The 22093-nt window shown below is 48.7% G+C and overlaps 1 protein-coding gene across 7 annotated transcripts in view; it reads right to left on the reverse strand.

The window, feature by feature from the left end:
- The window catches only part of FAM107A (family with sequence similarity 107 member A), a 63304-nt gene that overhangs the window by 5884 nt on the left and 35327 nt on the right, over positions 1-22093 (reverse strand). For 3 of the 7 annotated variants that reach the window (XR_013413369.1, XM_077990358.1, XM_015130522.3), the window contains exon 2: positions 18823-18886. Coding sequence is in view for 4 of the 7 variants with exons in the window: in XM_077990358.1 (XP_077846484.1) it covers positions 18823-18886 (64 nt within the window). In the remaining 3 variants the exon portion in view is untranslated. 7 annotated transcript variants of the gene reach the window in all.

Genomic DNA, 22093 nt, shown 5'->3' on the forward strand with positions numbered 1-22093 from the left:
TATATTTAAAAAGAGTAATATGTACTTGTTAAAAACAATTTGGATAAATGCAGTGATAAAAAGAAAGTATTACCCTTTATTATCTAACTCTATTCACGGTTCCAAATTCTGTTGTGGAACTGTTCAGCTTTTCATTGTCTTCACATCAAAGAGGAGAGTATGAAATTCAGAGACTGCTGTGTCCCTAATAGCAAAGGGATAGTTGTCAAATGTTTGGCTACTCAATGGCCCTACTTCTACCATAGCAGTTTGAAATCTGTCAATTTACTTAAAAATTAGACACAAGGGCTCCCTCTTCTACAAACTGGCTCCTTATCCTTGAAATGCCAAAAGCAAGTACAACAGAGAGAGAGAGAGAGAGAGAGACTGACTTAAAACGCCTCAAAGGTATAGACACTGCCTGGCCATTAGCTGCTTATAGGAATTTCAATGAAAATTTAGACTTTAGCTCTGCTCTCTTCATGAGTCTAGCTTTGCAGAGGTTGAGCTCCTATTATTTGCCAGGCTCTGACAGTTGGCAGTGTCTGCACATTTGTTGGTAATTGCCAATACAACTTTTGAAGTTTTCTTTGGTCTTGGGGAACCAGTGCCCTGTGGCATGTGGTTTTCATGTGGCAACTGAGGGAGTGTGTCCCCACCTCAAATACCAGGCTTCAGCCCCCGCTTGAGGGCCACCATGTTGCCTGTGGACAGACTTTCATTTCCTCCCCCACACTGGGAAGGGGATGAGAACCATTCTCTGCCCGAATACAGTTTCATGGATGAACAGGGATGTGTGAAAACCTGGAAGTGGCAAACAGCTTGTTGGGGTCAGAAAATACAGAGGAGGAGGTTTGACAGGGTGCACATTGCAAGGTGACATATCGGGAATCTATGCATCAAACCGGAGACTCTACTTTGCAATGGTGGCCACCAGACCCGTGTTTGGCATTTCTATGATGATCCATCACAGACTGCTGTTAGGAGGAGCAAGTAAGACCACATATGTAAAGGTGCTGTGTAATCTGGAAAAAGTGTTAATTATTATAAGGTATTTTGGATGTAGCTAGGTGAAATGTCAGAGCATAGACATGTTAATTTTTTTCTCGAATTCATATTCTCAGAACCATTTCTAAAATGAGAATTCTTCTTAACTTCCCTTTTTTTCCCTCATCTTTTTTGTAAGGCTGTTTGCTTTCAGGTTACATCCTTCCTAATTTTTTGGTCCTTAAAAGGTGATCATAATAGTATTTAGAGTTACTTTAAAATGGGCATTTGACAAAATACAAAGTTGGCTGTATCAGCTCCCCTTTCTGTTTTTAGTGTGGATATTTTCTTGTCTGTGGGATCAAGCTCTCTGGGTGCCAATGCATTAGAACACCTGGATTCAGATTGGAGCTTTGAGATCTTCTCTCTTTTGCTGACTATTCCTATTGTCAAGTGTCACCCATCCTTTGACTGAGTAATTCTCAGCTACGCTCTTTCCTTCCCGTGACCTCAGCTCTCTTCCTGTTCAGCTTATGCCACACTTTAATAACTACTTTGGCTCCCTGGCTATTCACCTGTTCTTAGTCCCTCTGTGCCCCACAAATCTTCCAGAGCTGCTTGCTTTTCATCAGCTGCACCATCCTTAAAAAAACTCACCGTATGTTGCCAAAGTGATAAGGTTGGAAATAGAATAAGTTGGATAACTTTAGGAAAGGAGATGGCAGCCTTAATATTTGCATAGATAAAGCCATATAACCAGAATTCTCACATGGATGAACAGAAACGCATTTGGAACTGAGAGAGTTCAACAATGTGGCCAGATACAAAATAAGTACATAAAATCAAGAGCTCCTGCATAATGGCAATGACCACTGAGAAAGTGAATCATGATAAAAATAGTCATGCATTCCACAAATGTTCATGTTCCTGTGATTTTCCTGGCACTGCAGTAGACACTGGACACACAGAAGAGAACTAAGCAAGTGAGGTCCCGGCACTCACAGAACCCACACTCTGCTAGGGAGGCCAGCAGTCAGCACATACGCAAGCCAATGAAAACGAAAGACCACAGATGGCTCCAGGCTCCCATACAGACTAAGGAGGGACCCACTGTCAGCCAGGTATGGCGAGGGCCTCTCTGAGGAGGCAACGTTAAGATCTGACAGTTGAGAATGAGGAAGGAGGCCATTTGGGGCCTGGGGAACAGCATGTGTGACTCATGTACCTTGAACAAGCTGGGTCTGTTCAGGGAACAAAAAGACATAGTGTGCTGGGAGTGCTGTGAGCTGACTGACTGGGAGAGCGTCTGGAGTGAGGGTGGACGGGTTGGTTCAAGTCAGGGAAAGGCGCGCCTGATTCAGTTTTAAAAAGGTCATTCTCGCTGCTGTGTGGGGAAACTGTCAGAGGCCTTGGGATGTTTTATGACTTTGGTTTCCTTCACTTCCAGTGGGTGGTCTCTGTCTCTTTCTCCCATTAAATTCCAGGGGAAAAAATCTGTGATTGGCCTGGCTGAGACCTTCGCCCCATACATAAGTCGCTGGCCAGCCAGTGGGTTGGCTGCCCCAGGGCCAGTCGGACTCAGTCGCACAGGGTTGCTTTGGAAGAGGGGCCCTGTTTGGTTTGATCTTCTGTTGTTGCTGTCTGAAATGTCAAATGCATTTTGAACAAGTGGCCCTCCTTTTTTATTTTGCACTGGGCCCTGTCAATTACAAAGCCAGTCCTGCACCCCAGGTTCAATCTGTGGTCAGCCTTGGCTCAATGATTTCCTCCAGATGAAGGTGTTTCCCTGAGGCCAGGCTGGTGTGGTGGGTGAGGCAGGAACCCTGAAGGATGTGGCTGGTGCCTTAGCTCAGGGCTGCAGGGGAAAAACCATTGCCTTTGCCGCTCAGGGAGCTGAACCACAGCAAACAACCCCTGTGAGATCCATGTATACATCTACGAGGGGTGGGATGAGGAGGGCTTCTGGGGACCCCCAGGACTTAGAAAGTTGAACCAGCCTTCCTACCTTTTAATTTATTTAACCGGGGTCTCTGGGCAGAAGAACCTCACACAGGTCCTGTTATAAAAGAGACTACTCAATGAAGCACAGGTGCCAGGCCAAGAAAATCCAGGCTGTCTTGGGTGGTCAGCTGGGCCTCCTGAGGCAGAGGACTGGGGTGGCTCCCAAGGCTGCTGAGTGTCCCGAGAGATCCAAGACTCTGGGGTCCATCTGGGGAGTGGCCATGGAGGGGCTAAGAGGGGAAGTGGGCATTAGACAGGTCCTCTCTGGAAAGAAAAGGGTGAACAGCCAGGAGAAGAGCTAGCAGGGAGAGGGAGGAGCAGGCCAATCATGAAGGAGAAAGGTAAGTGGCTTGTCTGGATTCTTCATGGCTGTTAAAGAAATGCAGGAGGAAGCAGAAGGATAAGGAGGCTGAAGTCATTCAGACCTGGATTTGAATGTCAGCTCTGTCTGTGCCTTCCTACCCTCTGGAGCTGGAGCCTGGAAACTACAGCCTTTGGACAAAATCCCACAGCCCTGGGACACACCACGCCCACTTATTGTCTATGGCTGTTTCCCACTGAACAGCAGAGTTGAGATGGGACAGCTGCTTTTGATCTGGTGTTTCCTCATCTGCAAAATGAGCATTATGTTAGAATCCTTCTCCATGAAGTTGTGGTATCGTAAACGAGGTGATACTTGCAAGGTGCTTGGCAAATGCCTAGTATAGAGTTGAGCACTTGGCGCTGGCTACCAGGGCTGCCACATACAACAGGCCGGTTGTGTACCTCACAACAGCAAGTCCTCAACTCCTATAGATTAAACTGTGAATGGTGCCCCTGGAATGGCAGTGTGACCACCCTGTTAGCTGCTATTAACAATCACTATTAATAAATCCCATTCCTAGTCCTAGATGGAGACTTCTCATCCTCAGAAACTGCACTGGTTAAATCAGTGGATCTTAACCTTGGCTACATATTGGCCTCACCACAGGAAGTTTCAAAAATTCCAATGCCGGAGTCCCACCACAGGGATTCTGATTTAATTGGCTTTGGGGGTGGCTTGACCTTGGGGATTTTTAAAAGCTTCCTAGGTGGTTCCTAGAGTCAGCCAACATTGCAAACCATGGAGTTAACCCAAAACACAAACTTATTTGCTTCGGCCCTGAAGGATCTCAGCTGACTGTAGTGGGCCTGGTTATTGTGAGCAAATGTGATTAAGGTCACAGTTCTTAGCAGCTGTGTGACCTTGGGATGCTCTCTAACTTCTGGGATGCTCCTCTGTAGAATTGTGATGCTGTGAAGATTGGATGAGCTAAAGAGCTGGGCATGAGGTGGGGGCCACCAGTAGGCGACAGCTACTAAGTGTCTTGCATGACTATAGGACGGGCAAATAATTCTCAATAGGCAGACTATGGGACTGATGTTGTTTTTCATGGGGTGGGGATAATAAGAGGTCCGAGGAAAGATTGGGAGCCCCTTGCTTGATTCCTCCCTGGTTTTGTTGGTGACTCAAGAGGTCCCAGAGCTCCTCGCCAGAGGCTCCACAGGACGTTGGCCCCACACCAGGCAAGGCTCAGTGGAGATCTCTGCTGCTCCCAGGGAGAGGGCACAGGGCCACTGGGGCATGCATGGCTAATGCAGGGTGGCAGATTTGAAACCAAACACTGGTGCCCCCACCCACAGGAGAGAGTAAGGAGAGACAGAAGGAGAGCTGCACTGATGGAGTCTCAGGGCCCAGTTCATCTTGACAATAGCCATACCCCATTCTGTCTAAGACCTCAGTGACCCTTCCACTTGCCTCTCCACTGTTATGGTAGTCCTATTTCTGTCTTTGATGGCATCAGTTGTAACAAATGACACATGAGCCAGTAAAGCAATGGTTAAAGCAGATGTTTTAGTGGAGACAGACTGGGTTTGATTCATGGTGGCAACCCTTCCCAGCTGTGTTACCTTGGACAAGTAGCTTAACCTCTCTGACCCTCTATACAGCAAGGATAGTAGCCTATTCACGGAGCAGTTTGGAGGATGAAGTGATACAATGGCACAATGTGTTTAGCCCAGCACCTGGCAGAGTGACACTCACCGAAGACAAACCATGGTACTTCTGTCCTGAAGAAATCCTGTGGTCACCTCTCGAATTTGATCTGGATCTCTAAATCACCCTCAGAGGCAGCCAGTGGTACCCCGTTTTATAGATGAGAAAACTAAGGCTCAGAGAGGCCAAGCTACTTGTCTCAAGATACACAGAGAGTAAGCAGCAAAGCCAGGACCTTGGACGCCAAATTCAGTGCTCTTTCTATCTCTCCACTGTCTTCAAGGTGCAAAATGTCTTTTAGTTGACAAAGCAGGGTTATGTCCCTTTTCTCTCTCTAGATAGTCAAGAAACCCCAATGAAGAGGCTGTGTGAGCCCATTTTATAGGTGAGAACATGGAGGCCTGCTAACTTGAGGACTAATAGCCTATGTGAAATACAGACTCTCCCTGGGGAGACCCAGCCTGGCCCCAGCAGCTTTGGGCTTAAGCTAGAATCCACAGGCCTGTCTGGCCTCAGGCTGGTCTCGTTTAGGAGAGGACCAGCTGTTGGCCTTTCCTCCTCTGCCCCCACTTCCTTATTACTGTTCAAGCTGCTGAGTTCAGAACACATTCAGGACCCTCTTGGTTCAGCATTTAATGGGATGGCAGGCAGAGGAGAAGAGAGGCTTTCAAAATAACGACTGGCAAACGAAAAAGAGGCATTCAGTAAAAGTGACAAGCATGGTCACTGGATTTCCTGACCCTTCTGGCTTTTTTCCTCTCCATGGGGAAAGTGCCTAATTGTATTTCACTGGCCAGCAGCCAAAGAACAGTGTATCTGGGAGCCACCTCCAGATCTCTCAGCAGCCTCTGGTCGATGCTCGGAAGCCCCCAGCAGAGCTGCTTGTCCATTTGGATGCAATGACTCAAGGCTGACTTCCTGAACATTTTGCCTTGGGTCCGTTGTAATTTCCTACCTTGGGAGAATGTTGGGTGGGCATTTAGGATTTTGAATCAATTAAATAGCAGAGTCCAGGGCTAGACATGGAGGGTCCTTAGCAAGGTTAGTGGACAGCATTGTGCAGTTGATCTGGAACAAGCATCAGCAGACCTGGAATCCCTGCTGGCTCATTAGTGGCATGATGCCAGCCACTTTACCTGGCAGATGCCTCTGCAGGGAAAATTCCAGCAGGTACTTACCACCAACAGAACTAAGAGGGCCACTTAGGATCTAAGTCACCCAGAGATGCAGGTGTGGGGGCTGCCTTGAAGCTCGAAGTGACTTGAGTTTGGTAGCAGTTTCAAAAAGTGACACACCCAATCCTACAGCTCTTGATTTCTGGCCCAATCTCAGACTTGCCTTGTATTGCAAAGTCCTAAAGCCAAATTCACCAGAAAGGCAGGCCCTTCACACGTTAACCTGCATGCACTATGTGCCATGCACTGTGCTAAGCACCTAGCAGTCGTATCTCATGAAATATGAAATTCTTACGACAGACTGAGAAGGTGGGTACTGTCATTATCCTCTTTTTACAGTCAAGGAAACTGAAGTTCAGGGAAGTCATCTGATTTCTCCAAATCACCCAGCCGGTGAAAGAAAGAGCTCGAATCTGAGCCCAAGTTCTGACGCTGAAACCTGTGTTCTGTCGGTTGTGCCGAGAATTAAACCCCCATACTGTGTGATAGTTGACTTAGGTGAGGCTATATCATGCATTAATTCAGATTCACCTGAGGATGCAGCAGAAAAAGATCAACAAGAATGCAGGGCTATGCCTAGGGGCTCACTTCTTTGTCTCCTACCCTTTTCCGAAACCCAGGGTGCCGGGAGGCATCTCCCGTATCATTTTACAGATGCTGGGACATAGCCCAGGTACCTAAACTCAAAGCACTCAGGTCCACTGACAGCCCACTTCAGTGCACAGGGTCTGCCCTCCTTCCCTTCCACCTCCTCCCGAACAGCACCGCGCTCGACAGCGGGGGAAACAGAACAGAGATGGTCTTACTTCTCAGGTCGAGTCCTTGGGAAGGGAAGTCAGGAGCGTGTTGCTGGGTTCCTCACTCCACTGGGAAGTCCCAGACTAGCAAGGAGGGCTGCCTCTAGAGGGCGGTTCTTAAACCCCTGGGAACGGGAGGCTGCTGAAATGTGCCAACAAGTGAGACAGCCTTTGCATTCCTGTTTATTCTGGTATCAATAAAAAGGAACTGTTACTATAGTAACAGATATTTCACTTGGTACACGGCCACTTCCACGATGCGGAACATCATGTCCAAGCCACACGCTTGAGAGGCACAAATAAATACCCATTTTGTCAGATTGATGAGGAATAAGAAACACGCCAAGCTTTGTTCTGAGCAAGGCAGCTCACGTAAAGGAATTTCCCTTGTTTTTTATGGGAGGGTCAGGCAAGAGTGGATTCCAGCACTTCCCCATGGGAGGGGAAGCCAAGCTTCCTGCGGCAGTGGTGTGGATTCTTCAGGAGAAAATGGCTCTGGGGGGAAAGGGGTGGGGTGTAAAGGGAGGGGAAACTGCTCAGCATTGGGTCAGTTCTTGATTATCCACGAATGGGTCAGAAACTCCGTACACAACATTTTCCTGATACCCCGAACGCCATGGGCACTTCACAGAGGAGCCAACAGGAGAGTGTAGGAGAGGGGAAGCACCGTGTCTGGGTCTCAGCAGGCTCGAGTGTTGGCCCTGGCTCCAGCACCAGCCCCTTCAGCAGCCACTCAGTGTCTCTGTGTCTTGGTTTCTGTGTTTGTCAAACGTGGAGCATACCAGGGTGGTTGGGAGGTGACATGGATGAGATGACATTAGTGAAGCACACAGTCAAAGCTCAGCATATGGGACTTTTCTCCAGCAGAGACCTGGACTCTATGTGAACTGAGGCCAGAGCCCAGCATGGTGCATTTTGCCTGGCAGAATATGTGTTCCATAAGTAGTGGCTCAAAGAATGAACGTGTGAATGTAAAATATAAAAGTAGGCCAGGAATGGTGGCTTACACTTGTAATTCCAGCACTTTGGGAGGCCGAGGCAGGCAGATCACTTGAGGTCAGAAGTTTGAGACCAGCCTAGCCAACATGGTAAAACCCTGTCTCTGCTAAAAATACAAAAATTAGCCAGGCGTGGTGGCACACACCTGTAATCCCAGCTACCCGGGAGGCTGAGGCAGGACAATCGCTTGAACTTGGGAGGCGGAGTTTGCAGTGAGCCAAGATTGGGCCACTGCCCTCCAACCTGGGTGATGGAGCAAGACTGTCTCAAAAGAACCTGAAAAACAAACAAACAAACAAAAAAACCAAGAAAAGTAAAAAATGTATGTAGATCCTTAAGGCCAGCCTTGGGTGCTTATGGATAATGGAGGCATTCTCCTAATTTCAGAATCAACTTTCATTCGAAAAGCTAGAAGTGTCTTCTATTGTATAGTGTCATCCTAGTCCCCCATTGAGGAAGCTGGGGTCTACTAGTTGACCGGGCCTCCACCCCAACTTTACTTTCTCATGGAGTCTTGGTTGGCTGGAAGGCGATGAGGCCTAGGACATGCATCACAGGCGAATGGAGGCATTACCAATGCAACTTTGTGTCTTCTTAGGCCTATATTATTTGTGCATTTAACAAACATTTATTTAGTTCCTACTGTGTTCCTGGCACTGTTCTAAGTGCTGGGGGTACCATGTGAATGACACAGGTAATATCCCTGCCATCAGGGAACCTACCTGCAAGGGGGATACCCAGTAAAGAAGGAGACACTCAGGATGACGTCAGGCAGTGAGGAATGCCGTGATGAACGCAAGGCTGGGTGAGGTGAAAGGGGGTGGTGTTTTAGGGTAGCTGAATCACAAGGAGTCAGTTGTGTGAAGTCTGTATACACGGGAGAGTCTTTGTCAGGTGGGAAGAGCCAGTGGAAAGGCCCAGGCTGGGTGGATCCTGGTATGATGTAAAGGCAGGCTGGGCGCCATCTTGGGAGCGAGGGAGGTGAGAGACGGGTGGAGTGGGAGGGACAGAGCAGGCACGTCCAGGGAGTCTTGGCCACGCTGACCATTCTCGAACCACTTAAACTTAGAGGGTCTCAAATTCTTGGGCAAAAACAACTTTCTGGAAACAATGTGTGGTCCTTTTTGTTTCTTCTTCCCCAGTTCTGCATTTCTTGAGGCACTTTGAATGGTAGCCCCCTCAGCCTCCCACCCTGCTCTGCCTTAACTTCCGCAAACTCTCATGGTAGAAGAGGACAGCTAGATTCTTGTTCAAACCACTCTTTGCTGACCCTGGTTCCTTGCACACATTGTCCTGCTCTGCAAAGAAGTATTTTGAGTATTTCCTAGGGTCTTTGGTGGCTCAGATGAACCAGTCCCAGTGCCTTCTAACAGCTGGAGAGTAAGAAGGATCCTGGAGCGGGGGAACTTCTGACAGCTCCTGCTCATCCCTGAAGAAGACAGAAGCCTGTCACCCGGTACACTCCAGAGGAACACGCACCTGACAGCCAAGGAGAACTGGGCAGTAGTCCTTGGATGTTAGGCATCATTTTCCCTGGGCAGTTAGGAGTCACTGTGCTTCTCCCACAAAAACTCTTTTCACAGCCCAACTTGTACACAAACCCATCAGACTGCTAGCCCCAGGGCAGGGGCCTACTATCTTCCTGTCCCAGTACTGAGGGGCTCAATAACTATTGTTAACCTGAAGACACCGAAAACCTTGACAGTGCTGAGCTTGTTACAGCACCATCTTGCTATGTGTCCATGTGCAGGTGCAACTGTACGTGAGATCAGCGGCCAACAACCACCCCTTCCCAGGCCACATTCCATAAGTAAGAGGCTATGCTACACCCCGAGATGAGATGCAGCCAATAAACCTGTCTATGTATTGACCTGAAAAAGATGTCTTCTACATATTCAATGAAAAATCATATATAATAGGATCTCTTTTCAAGATAAAAAAAAGTTGGTATATACATAAAGAACCAGTGTGGAGGCAAATACACTAATCTGTTAGCAGAGGTCAACTCTAGATCAATGTATCTCAAATATTATTACTAGATGTCATTTGAAATGAGTGCTAAAAATGCTCTTGCCTAAATCCTCAGAACCTCTGAGGGAGGAACCTAGGAATCTGGATTTTTTTTTTTTTTTTTGAGACAGAGTGTTACTCTGTTACCCAGGGTGAGTGCAATGGTGCCATAATGGCTCACTGCAGCCTTGACCTCCTGGGATCAAGCGAGCCTCCCACCTTAGTCTCCCAAGTAGCTGAGACTACAGACACATGCCACCATACCCGGCTAATTTTTTATTTTTCGTAGAAATGAGATCTCACTATATTGCCCAGGCTGGTCTTGAACTCTTGGCCTCAAGTGTTCCTCCTGCTTCAGCCTCCCAAAGTGCTAGGATCACAGGCATGAAGCCACCATGAAATCTGGATTTTTAACATACCCCTCTGGGGGTTCATTTATATTAAAGAGTTTGAGGAGCATTGTTCTACATCGTAAAATTACAGGCCCTTCTCCTTTGTCACTACATTTCTGTAATGTTTGTGGCGTTAAAAAAAAAAAAGGCTCAAGCTTATATTACTTTTGTTATCAGAAAAAGACTCTAAGAATTAAAAATGCAAGAAAGAGCAACCTTTCCCAAACAACTGTAGTTAGTTAGGAATCACATCTGGCTCAGTTATGTCCATCTGAATATGGGAAAACAGAGGCCCTCTGAACAAACAAGCCTTTGAGGCGTTTACTCCAGGTAATTGCATAATTCAAGCCCCAGCCGCTGTCTCCTGCATCCTTCTGTGTGGTTTTCCCTGGAGGTCTTCCTATTCTTCCAAAAGGAAGGACTCAGGGAAGCCAGGGGTCTGGGGATCTGCATACTTGCTCAGCCCCCTGGTGTGCTGGGGCATGGAGGGGAAGCCCAGGGGCTGGGCACACCCCTCCCTGTCTTCCCTCCCATCCCTTTTAACTCTAATTTCTTGGGAACCAGAGGAACCCAAAGGAAGGGGGACAGGGAAGACCAGAGGAGGCAGTCCTGACAGGGAGGTGGAGAATTTTCCTGCATCTATAATGGGCTGGGCTGCAGTATGCAGAAAATAACCTCCCCAAACAGCTTTTCTTTCATTTCGGCCCCTTTCTCCAAGCCCATGGGCGCCTAGAAGAGCTTATCTGGGCCCACAAACATCAAACAAGAAGTTTCCATGGCAACTTAAAACTTCCTCCTCAACCCTGTATTCAGTCTAAATCTCCAAGGCCCCTTTTCAAGGCCTCAATGGGGTTTCTGAGCAGCCACCCACAAAACAGCCCTAGGATTAAACCATGCCCCCTGCCTCTCAAACATGCTCTGCTGAAAGGACTCGGGGTGGGGGAAGAAGAAGCTGTACTGGCAGAAAGAACCTGTCATGGGATCCGTGGAGAGATTATAAAAGCAATGAGAGTCGCTTTTACAACAAGTTTGAACCGGGAAGAATTTACCCAGTCGAGGGATTTCAAGCGTGAAAGCAGGAAAGTGTGAGGGGGTGGGGATGAACTTAGAGTCTTGTTTCTGAAAGCTGGCTCTCCACCCAGCTGCAATTAGACATGGTTAATTTGGTCTCTTAGCTGCAGAAGGACCCTGGGGTACCTCCATCCCCAGTACATTTTAATTCCCGTGTAATCAGACAAGAAGCATAGTGAGTGAATCTATGGATGGTGAGAGGATGTGAGAGGGAGCATGTGTGTGTGTGTGTCTGTTTCTGTGTGTGTGTGTGCGTGCGTGTGCGCAGGAGAACCTGGGCAGACCACAGCTGTCAAACCAAGCAAACTTCATGATTCCTGGCAGCATAGTTGCTAGATGTACCAAATAAAAATGCCACACATCCAAGTTAAATTTGAATTTCTAATGAGCACCAAATAACTTTTTAGTATATTCCATGAAATAGCTGGAACATGCTTACACTAAAACATGATTTGTTGTTTCTCTGAGATTCAGATGGAACTGAGTGCCCTATATTTTATCTGGCAGCCCTACCTGGCAGAGGCAGGGGTGGAGGCTGCGTCCGCCCCTTTGGCTGCAGAGGAGAAGTATAGCTGCTGATGCGCACAGCTGCAGAGAGATGTCCATAGTGCAGAGAGATGATTTCCTCCCTTCCAGGAACATGACCTGAGCTCCAGGTAGGATGCAGGTAACGCCCCTCAGGTGGACTTGAACTACTGGACTGTATTGCCTTCCAGGCATGGCCAAACAGGAATTATTCCACAGAGGTGACCCTTCTAACCCTGTGATTAAGAGCATGGACTCTGGTGCCAGCCCAGACCCCAGTGCATTGCTGGACAACTAGGTGACCTTCAACTCTCTGTTTCCTCCTCCCTAAAATAGGGCAGACATGTTTTTGAGGAACCAAGGAGTTATGTTCTGGAGAGCCCTTCACACTGTGGCTGCCACAGAGTCAGAGTCAGGGCTCTGTAAGTGGCAACTATTATTTTGATAACTCACTTAAGAGCATTCAAGTTCTTTTTTTGTTGTTGTTGTTTTTTGTTTTTTGAGACAGAGTCTTGCTCTGTTGCCAGGCTGGAGGGCAGTGGTGCAATCTCGGCTCACTGCAACCTCTTCCTCCCGGGTTCAAGCAATTCTCCCATCTCAGCCTCCCGAGTAACTGGCATTACAGGCACCTGCCATCACGCCTAGCTAATTTTTGTATTTTTGGTAGAGACAAGGTTTCACTATGTTGGCCAGGCTGGTCTCGAACACCTGACCTCAAGTGATCCACCTGCCTTGGCCTCCCAAAACGTTGGGATTACAGGCGTGAGCATTCAAGATTTTCATCCAACTGAAAAAAGTGGAATTAAAGACTAGAGTCAGAACAATCTCTACAGTGTAAAACACACACACACTATGCATAGCAAGGATTGGAAGGAGACATTTCCAAATGTTACCTGTGGCCGCCTGTGGTTAGTGGGATTATGTGTTAGGCCTCCTCCTCTTTAGTCTCAATTTCTTGAAGTATCTATGGTGAGCATGTCTTACTCTAATATTAAGACATTATTTTAGCTGGGCACGGTGGCTCATGCCTGTAATCCCAGCACTTTGGGAGGCTGAGGTGGGCAGATCACCTCAGGTCAGGAGTTCGAGACCAGCCTGACCAACATGGTGAAACCCTGTCTCTACTAAAAATACAAAATTAGCTGGGCATGGTGGCAGGCGCCTGTAATCCCAGCTACTCAGGAGACTGAGGCAGGAGAGTTGCTTGAACCCAGGAGGCAGAGGTTGCAGTGAGCCGAGATCATGCCATTGCACTCCAACCTGGGCAACAAGAGCAAAACTCTGTCTCAGAAAAAAAAAAGAAAATAAACGAAATTATTTTGAAATACCTTGGGATAAACATTTTTCTTTTTCTTTTTTTTTTTTTTTTTTGAGACAGGGTTTTGATCTGTTGCCCAGGCTGGAGTGCAGTGGAGCGAACACAGCTCATGGCAGCCTCAACTCTCTGGGCTCAAGTGATCCTCCCACCTTAGCCTCCTGAGTAGCTAGGACCACAGGCATGCACCACCATGCTGGGCTAATTTTTAAAAATGTTTATAGAGACGAACTCTCACAATTTTGCCCAGGCTGGTCTCGAACTCCCAGCCTCAAGGCATGAGTTACCCAGTGTTATATTATCTGCTGTATGACTTGAGGCTACCGTTAATGAAAACAGCCTCTATTTTGGGTCTGAATCTGTAATGTCCTCCTTGGGAGCTTCTCAAGGAAAGGAAGCCCACCCCTTCACCACATGGCCAAATTGGCTCCTTACTCCCATTCTCACTTCCTACTGCTCCCTGTGTGGAGCAGCCAGAGAGCGGGTCCAGAGGCACACGGCCCTGGTTTGAATCTCAGCTTCACTCCCGATGAGTTGTATGACCTTAGACAAGTCATGTTACCATCTGAGCCTTGGTTTCCTCATGTTTCCAATAGCGGTTACCATTACTCTGCTCCCTGAGAGGAGGGGCAGATCTGTTTTGTTTATAAATACATCCCTTCACCTTGGAAACAGAGGCCAATAAATATTAGCTGGATGAATAAATGAATGAAGGGAGTTGATGAGATGGCAGATGTACAGCAGAGATGGGGTGACCGTGAGTGACTAACAATTATGAGTCATTACTGTGACTATGATCAGAAGGTGTGCAGACTTTGGCATGGATGGACCATAGTTTGAATGTGTTTTCTACCTCTTTGTGGGGTAGAAAATGTTCCTTAGCGGACCATGGGCAAGGTACTTAAGCTCTCTGGACCTCCGTCTCCTTATCTCTTAAATGGAGATGACAATTGGCAGTGTCCTTGTGAGGCAGGAGAATAGGGTCTAGAGGCAGGGAACATAAGGCCGCTTCACGGTGACTTCTCAGAACAGAACGAAATCAAATGGAAGCACTTCGGCTATGACAGGAAATATCCTCTCCATTTACATAGGGAGTGCACTCAGTAAATGATTATATAACTTCACTTCGTCCTCTTTGTCTACATAGGACGTACACTAAGTAACCAATGGAAACCTCTAGGGGATATTTAAACCCCAGAAAATTCTGTAACGGGGCTCTTGAGGCCCCACGCTCGGCCCCCCTCCCGCCTTGTGGAGTGTACTTTCATTTTCAATACATATTTGCTTTTGTTTATTCTTTCCTTGCTTTGTGCGTTTTGTCCAATTCTTTGTTCAAGACGCCAAGAACCTGGACACCGTCAACGGGTAACACTTGTAGAGTGGTGGAGGGAAGGAGCCAGGGCAGCCTGCGCAGCGGATACTAAGTGCTGGCCAGTGCAGCCACCGTCCCTTTTCCCAGGCACCACTCCCTTCCTGCTCCTTACCCGGTAGGCTGCAGCCCTTGGAACCACTCCTACGTGTTTGCTATTCTGCGTGGGTTGATAGCTAAGAGGTGAGGGGGAACACAAGGCCTTCAGATTAGGGAGACCCCCTCCGCAGCTTTGTGAAACGATCAGAACTGGGTGGGGACACTTAGGGTGGCGTGCTTTGTGGGGAAATCGCCGGAGCAGGGATTTGAAATCAGATTCGTCTGAAGATAAAGCTTCTCCCTCTCTGCCTGCCCCGCCTCAGCCAGATTTGAGACCCTCCTTCAGGAAGGCGCCGCCAATCCTGAAGTTTGGACCACTTCTTGCTTTGGGACTTGGATAACTGTGGTTCCAGTAACTGGGTGGCGGGATCTCCCCGAGGCGGGGCCTAAGCGAGAGGGGCGAGCAGTTCCAGACCTGGACGCGTAGGGCGCGGGGACAGGCACCGCCGCTGCAGACGCGGCAGCTGGTTTGCCTCGCGCTTTTAGCTCCACAGGGGTCGGCGGGCAGGCCCACGGGTAGCGCCAGCTCCTTGCCCAAGGCAGAGGGTAGCTGGCCCGTGAGTCCAAGTCCATTGACGCTTTGTAATCACGGACCCGCACGGTGCAGGATCCCAGCACGAGATAGCGTTTCACCTCCTCCAAACATCTCTCTCCAAGGATACTCCGGAAGGAAATACCACAAATGCTTACTGGGGCTTTGCTTTCTCTTTTTTCCCCCTACATCCCTGTATTCTCCGAATTATTTGGACACTGGTCATACATTACGTTAACTTCATTCTTCTAAATAAAAAGGCCTCCTTTTCCTGAGTAGAAAAGCAACACGTGCTTACTGCAAACAAGCAAACAAAAAGATGGAAGAGGAAAAGCATCTGTCATCCAATCTCCAACCTTAAGAAATAAAACCACCCTGTGTTTCCTTACAAATCGTTGCATGCACACATATAGAAAGGCAGTTGCTCTCGTAGCTCTCTTTCCCTTCTCCTCCCTTCCTATGTCATGCCTCACTGGACAGCAGACCTCCTTCAACCTTGCTGCCAGGCTCCTGCTTCTTTATGCCCCATTGCCTGCTACTCGGTCGTGCCCATTTTCCTCTCTCCTGGCCCAAACCTGCCGCGCCTACAGCCGCCTTCGCGCACTTGTGTGAGTCTCTGTTTAAGAGATCAGCCAGGAGGTGGAACCGCACAGGACTTCTGTAGTCAAGAAACTGTGTGTGCGTGTTCTCACACATAGGAAGAAAACAATGTATGTCATAGATCCCCAAAAGGATGAATGCAGGAAGAGGGAAGGAACAAAGGAAGGAAAGAAAGGCGGAAAGGAGGAAGGAAGAAAAAAAAAAGAAAAGTAATTAAAAAGAATGACGTGAGGATCATTTGAGCCCAGGAGTTAGAGACCAGCCTGGACAGCACTAGAGAGACCCCGTCTCTACAAAAAATTTAAAAAATTAGCCGGGTGTAGTGGTGCGCACCTGTGGTCCCAGCTACTCAGGAGGCTGAGGCGGGAGGATCGCTTGAGCCCAGGAGTTGGAAGCTGCAGTGAGCTACGATTGCGCCACTGCACTCTAGCCTGGGAGAAAGAATGAGACCCTGTCACAAACAAGCAAGCAAGCAAAAAGAATGACGTAAGGTTAGGAAAGAAGCAGAGCAACGAAGCAGAGGCGCCCAGCGGCGGGCTGACCAGGGACTGAGCGCAGTGCACCGCCGAGCCCTCCTCGCGCTCTTCCCGCGGCGAGGGTGGCGTTGCTCCCACTTACCCGACCTGAGCAGCACAGCCCGGTAGAGTCCGGTGGCATCGGAGGGCCCCCGGGCCCACTCGCCCAACCTCTGCGCCATGCCCGCGCACCTCCTACTGCAGAGCCAGCACTGCGGGTCCCGGGAGCGCACAGCAAGAGCGTAGTCCGGAGCCCGAGCGCCTCCGCGACGGTGACGCGGCTCCAAGGCCCAAACCCCGCCGAGGGTCAGGTTACGGCGGCGGGCGAGGAGATGCCGCCGGGGGAAGGAGGGGGGCAGGGGCCAGGGCAGGTGTCCGCGCCCAGGTAGCAGGCAGGGCGCAGGTGAACGTCTGCAGTGAGGACTCCTAGCCCCGAGGTTCCAGGGCCGAGGCGAGAACACAGTGTCCTGACTTCCAGGATCGGTCTCCCGCCTACTCTTCTCCTTTGGCCACCGGCCTCGTTGATGCTACCAGCATGGGGTTCTGAAGCGCCATACCTGGGATTAGGTCCCACCACCACCATTTAATAGCTGTGTGACCCCACGATTTAGTTACCTAGCCTTGCAGAAACTCAGTTTCCTCATCTGTAAAATGGGGATAACCAGAGTACTTTTCTCACATGGTTGTGAGGTTAATCAGCTTAGAGTGTGTGTGTGTGTGTGTGTGTGTGTGTGTGTGTGTAGTCCAGAACAGAGGCTGGTGCAGAACAAACACTATACAGTATATACTGGTACTTTAAAACATGTCCCAACTATCATGGGGTGGGTGGCACTGAGAGGCAGGGTCTTCGCTGGGTGCGAAGGCTGAGGGCGGAGGTCTATGGAATTCCACCAGGTTGCTTTCTCTGGCTTTGTGGAGTGTCTGTAACAATCAGAGATGAGTGGGCCAATCAGGTCTAAAGGTGGGAGGTGCCAAGCTCACCAGGGGGCTTCAGGAGATACAAGAAGCTGGCAATTTTGAGGATCTATTCTGTGTCTGGTGCTGAGTTTCTTCTAAAATAAAAATTCATGTTAATTGTGTGCTTCATGTTCTGTTTCATTTAATCTTCATAATCCTATGAAGCAGGGTCTATTAACATTGCAAATGAGAGAAAACGGAGACTCAGAGGGGTGATGCAACTTCTCTGAAGTCACACAGTGTGGGACTGGGATACCTGAATGCGGGTGGTCGGACTACAGACCTTGGCCACCTGCTCCTTTTCCTTTCTGTTATCTCATTCACTCGTCACAACAGCCCTGAAGGGTGGGATTCCCTCCAGTTTACAGGTGAGGTCTTTAAGACTCAGGGAGGTGAGGTGGCTTGCCCGTGTGTGCCCAACCAAGACCCAATCCAGTTCTCTGCCCACAAAACTTATGCCCCTGAAATCTAGCGACTCCTGGAGCTGTCCAGGGTACTGGATGGCCTCTGTTCAAGACTGTGTCTGAAAGGTTCAGGGAATCTTGAGCTGGCTGTTGGGGTCTCGGGTGCCTGTTACCAGTCTTGGTACCTTCAAGGCCAACTGTTGGCCAAGCTCTCTTTGGTTGGCCCATGGCCACTGCCCAGACCCAGCTTCTGCTCTGACTCAGGGGTCCTGTACCTCTCTGCTCCCCAGACACCATCCAGTGTCCTGAAGGCCCATCTGCCACACCTCAGACACCAGTCAGGGGCCCAAGGTGACACTTGATCTTCGGGGGCCTCACTGATTGGTCAGATTGATTGTGTCTGTCATCAACAACCCGCCTTCAGGAGTGCCAGGCATGATTGCAGATATTTGGCGTTCACTACCTTATATCCTTTCTTCAGAGGATGAAATTATATCCAATTTACAGTTCACCTCATTTAATCCACTCGATAGCTCTTTGATCAAGCTATGGTTCTTTCTTTCTTCTTTCTTTCTTTCTTTCTTTCTTTCGATGGCTCACCACAACCTCCACCTCCTGGGTTCAAGCTATTCTCCTGCTTCAGCCTCCTGAGTAGCTGGGATTACAGGTGCATGCCACCACATCCAGCTAATTTTGTATTTTTAGTAGAGATGGGGTTTCCCCATGTTGGCCAGGCTGGTCTCGAACTCCTGACCTCAGGTGATCCCCCTGCCCTGGCCTCCCAAAGTGCTGGGATTACAGGCATGAGTCACTATGCCTGGCCTCAAGCAATGGTTATGCCCCTTTTACAGTTAAGGAAATAAGGCTCAAGTGACGTGCTCAAGATCACATAATGAGTTGGTAGTGGAGCCAGAATTTGAACCCAGATGGTGCCAGAACTTTTGCTGCAAGGGGGAAACCAAAACAGCTGTGGAGCAAAGTGGGACTCAGGGAAATTGTGGCTATGGGATGTGCTTTTGTGGAGCATGCTGAAGGGATGGACTCTGGCCGCACCTAGGAATTCTAGGTGGGTCTGACTTACCTGAGCCATTTCGTCTTTGCTTCTCATTTTCACTATGAAATCTGGCCTGAGGAGAGTATGTTTTCTGTAAACAGAAAGAAAGTAGGTGGAGGTGAGGACCCTTGGTTCTTTGGCAGAGGGAGGGGTGATGGGATATTCACAATGTATTTGAGTCTTTTGACGACTCAAGGCACTGGTCAGGGTCAAAGTCCTCTCCAGAGAAAGAAATTATCATAGTCTTTGGAATGGATGTATGTGTGTGTATGTGTGTGTGCCCACGTGTGTATTTATGAGACACATGCTCTTTTTTAAAAAATGAACTTTATTATTTTTTAAAATAGTTTTAGATTTAGGGAAAAGTTAAGAAGATAGTACAGACAGTTATCTTATACCCCACACCCAGTTTCCCTGTTATTAACACCTTACATGTATGCAGCTGTACATGTGAGTTGTATGGTGCATTTGTTACAATTAATAAACCATATTGATGCATTATTATTAACTAAAGTTTATACTTTATTCAGATTTCCGGAGTTTTTACCTAATGTCTCTTTTCTGTTCCAGAATCCCTCCAGAATACTACGTAACATTCAGTCATCATGTCCCCTCTGGCTGCTTTGGCTGTGACAGTTTCTCAGACTTTCCTTGTTTTGGATGACTTGCACAGTTTCTAAGAGCCCTGAGGCCCATGTTCTTTTAGGTCAAGCTCATGCCCATGCCGTTCCTTCCGCCTGGACTGCCTTCTTCCTACCTTCCTGGCAAAGTCCTCATTCTTCAGGGATCAAGTCAGAAGGCTCCAGGACTTGGTCCTTAGGCCCAGTTCTCGGACATCTTCTCTTGTCTCTCTACACTCTCAGGGCTTTAAAGAGAACTCTAAGCCAATATTCCCCTAATGTATTATATATTTTCAATCTAGACCATGCTTCTGAGCTTTGACCTTGTCCAATCAACTACTTGACATCTTCACTTGAAAGTCTAATAAACACCTGAAACTCATCATGGCCCAAACAGAACTCTTGACACCCAAGCCTCCAACCTGTGCCTCCCGTCTGCCCCATCTCAGCACATGGCTCTACTCTGACTCTGTTGCTCAGACCAGGAGCCTGGGAGTCTTCCTTGCCCTGTCTTCCTGCAACCTCATAGTCGTCTGATCTCCCAGACCTGGTGAGTCCGCCTTCTAGTGAATTTCTGGAGTCCATCCACTTCTCCCAGGCCTCCATGCCACCACCCTAGCCTGGGTACAACTGAATACAGCAGTAAATTGTTTTCTGTATTAGTCAGTTTTCACACTGCTATAAAGATACTGCCTGAGACTGGGTAATTTATAAACAAAGAGGTTTAACTGGCTCACAGTTCCAAATGGCTGGAGAGGCTCCAGGAAACTTACAATTATGGTGAAAAGCGAAGGGGAAGTAAGGAACATTTTACATGGCAGCAGGAGAGACAGAGAGAGAGCATGTGCAAGGAAGTGCCACACTTTAAAGCCATCAGCTCTTGTGAGAACTCACTCACTGTCACGAGAACAGCATGGGGGAATCTGCCCCCATGACCTAAACACCTCCCACTAGGTCCCTCCCTCGACATGTGGGGATTACAATTTGAGATGAGATTTGGGTGGGGACACAGAGCCAAACCATATAACTCTCCTTCAAGTCATTCTCCACAAAGACTCAAGTGTGAGCTATTAAAGCATAACTCAGATCCTGATTCTGCCTTCCTTGGAACCCTTCTGCGTCATGTCTTCCCTTTGCACTGGGGACTCAAACCCACATGCCTTCCCCAGGCCTACAAGGCTTCTGCAGCCTGGCGCTTCCCTGCCAGCCTCTCAAATTCCATCTGTTTGTTCCTTCCACTGTGCAAGGGCCTGGATGCCTCATTGAATACAACAAAGGTCCCTGTCCTTGCGGCGTTCACATTCACATTCTAGCGTGGGAGAGAGACAATAATCACGATGAATAAGTAAGGTAGACAGTGTGGAAGGAGACCAGAGAGACTTGGGAAAAAAGGAAGTGGAGAGGAGGGAAAGAGGGTGGCTGGTGGCAAGTGGGGACCACCTGTGGTCATAAGTAGATGCTCAAATGGGTCTCAGTGGGAAGATGAAACATGGACACAGACTTGAAAGAAGCTGGGAGTTAGCCAAGTGGACATCCTGGGGCAGAGTCAGCAGTTACTGCAAAGGTTCCGAGCTGGGCTGTGCCTGGCATATTCAGGAGCAGCAAGGAGGTCAGGGTGGTTGAAGTGGAGGGAACACAGGGGCAGTTACATGAGAGAAGATCAGTGAGGAGACAGGGGCCAACTTCCCCCACGCCTCATACTCCAACCACTGAGAACTCTCTGGGTTCCCTGAAAGCCATGGCTTCTCTCACCTGCCAGCTTCTGCAGGAACTATTCCCTTCACCTGGGAAGCTCCCCCATTCTGCCTGGCTCACTCCTTCTCATCCTTTAGGTCTTGGCAGAAATGCTACTTCCTCAGGGAGGTCCCCCTCAACCATGTGCTTCTGTAGCACTCAGACTTCCCCTATGTTAATACTTCCCACTGAATTATGACTCTTTCAGCCCCGCTTCCTTCACCACACTGGACTTGCCTTGAAAAGGAATTGGGTCCTATTCACAGCTGTCTCCCCAGGGCCCAGCCTGGAGCTGTGCTTGGAGTGGACACTCAGCAAAGATTTATTGAGGGAATGAATGAATCAGTGAATGAGGGAATGCAGCCACATAAAGGCCTCTGCGCTGTATGATAAAGTGGGTAATTTCCCAGAGAGTGAGCCAGGGCCAGAACCAGGAGAGGCCTCAGCTGTGGCGTGCTCAGGGATGATCAGGGTGAACAGAATTGCCTGGGGTCCTGTTGTTTCCCCTGGGGGTTCCAATTTTGAACTCCACCACCAAGGAGGGGATGGAAGAGGGAGAGGGAGAGTGTTTGTGGTTTGAAGTATCTTTTGTGCTTTTTTTTTTTTTTTTTTGAGATGGAGTCTCGCTCATCACCCAGGCTGGAATACAGTGGCGCGATCTCGACTCACTGCAGTCTCCACCTCCCAGGTTCAAGTGATTCTCCTGCCTCAGCCTCCCGAGTAGCTGGGACTACAGGCGCCCACCACCACATCTGGCTAATTTTTTGTATTTTTAGTAGAGACGGGGTTTCACCATGTTAGCCAGGATGGTCTTGATCTCTTGACCTCGTGATCCGCCCGCCTTGGCCTCCCAAAGTGCTGAGATTACAGGCGTGAGCCACCGCGCCTGGCCTCTTTTGTGTTTTTTAATGAAAGGATTAAGGGAAGAAGTAACCTCATCTGTG

Source organism: Macaca mulatta, chromosome 2 (genome assembly GCF_049350105.2).
Source record: "Macaca mulatta isolate MMU2019108-1 chromosome 2, T2T-MMU8v2.0, whole genome shotgun sequence".
NCBI classification, from domain to species: Eukaryota; Metazoa; Chordata; class Mammalia; order Primates; family Cercopithecidae; genus Macaca; species Macaca mulatta.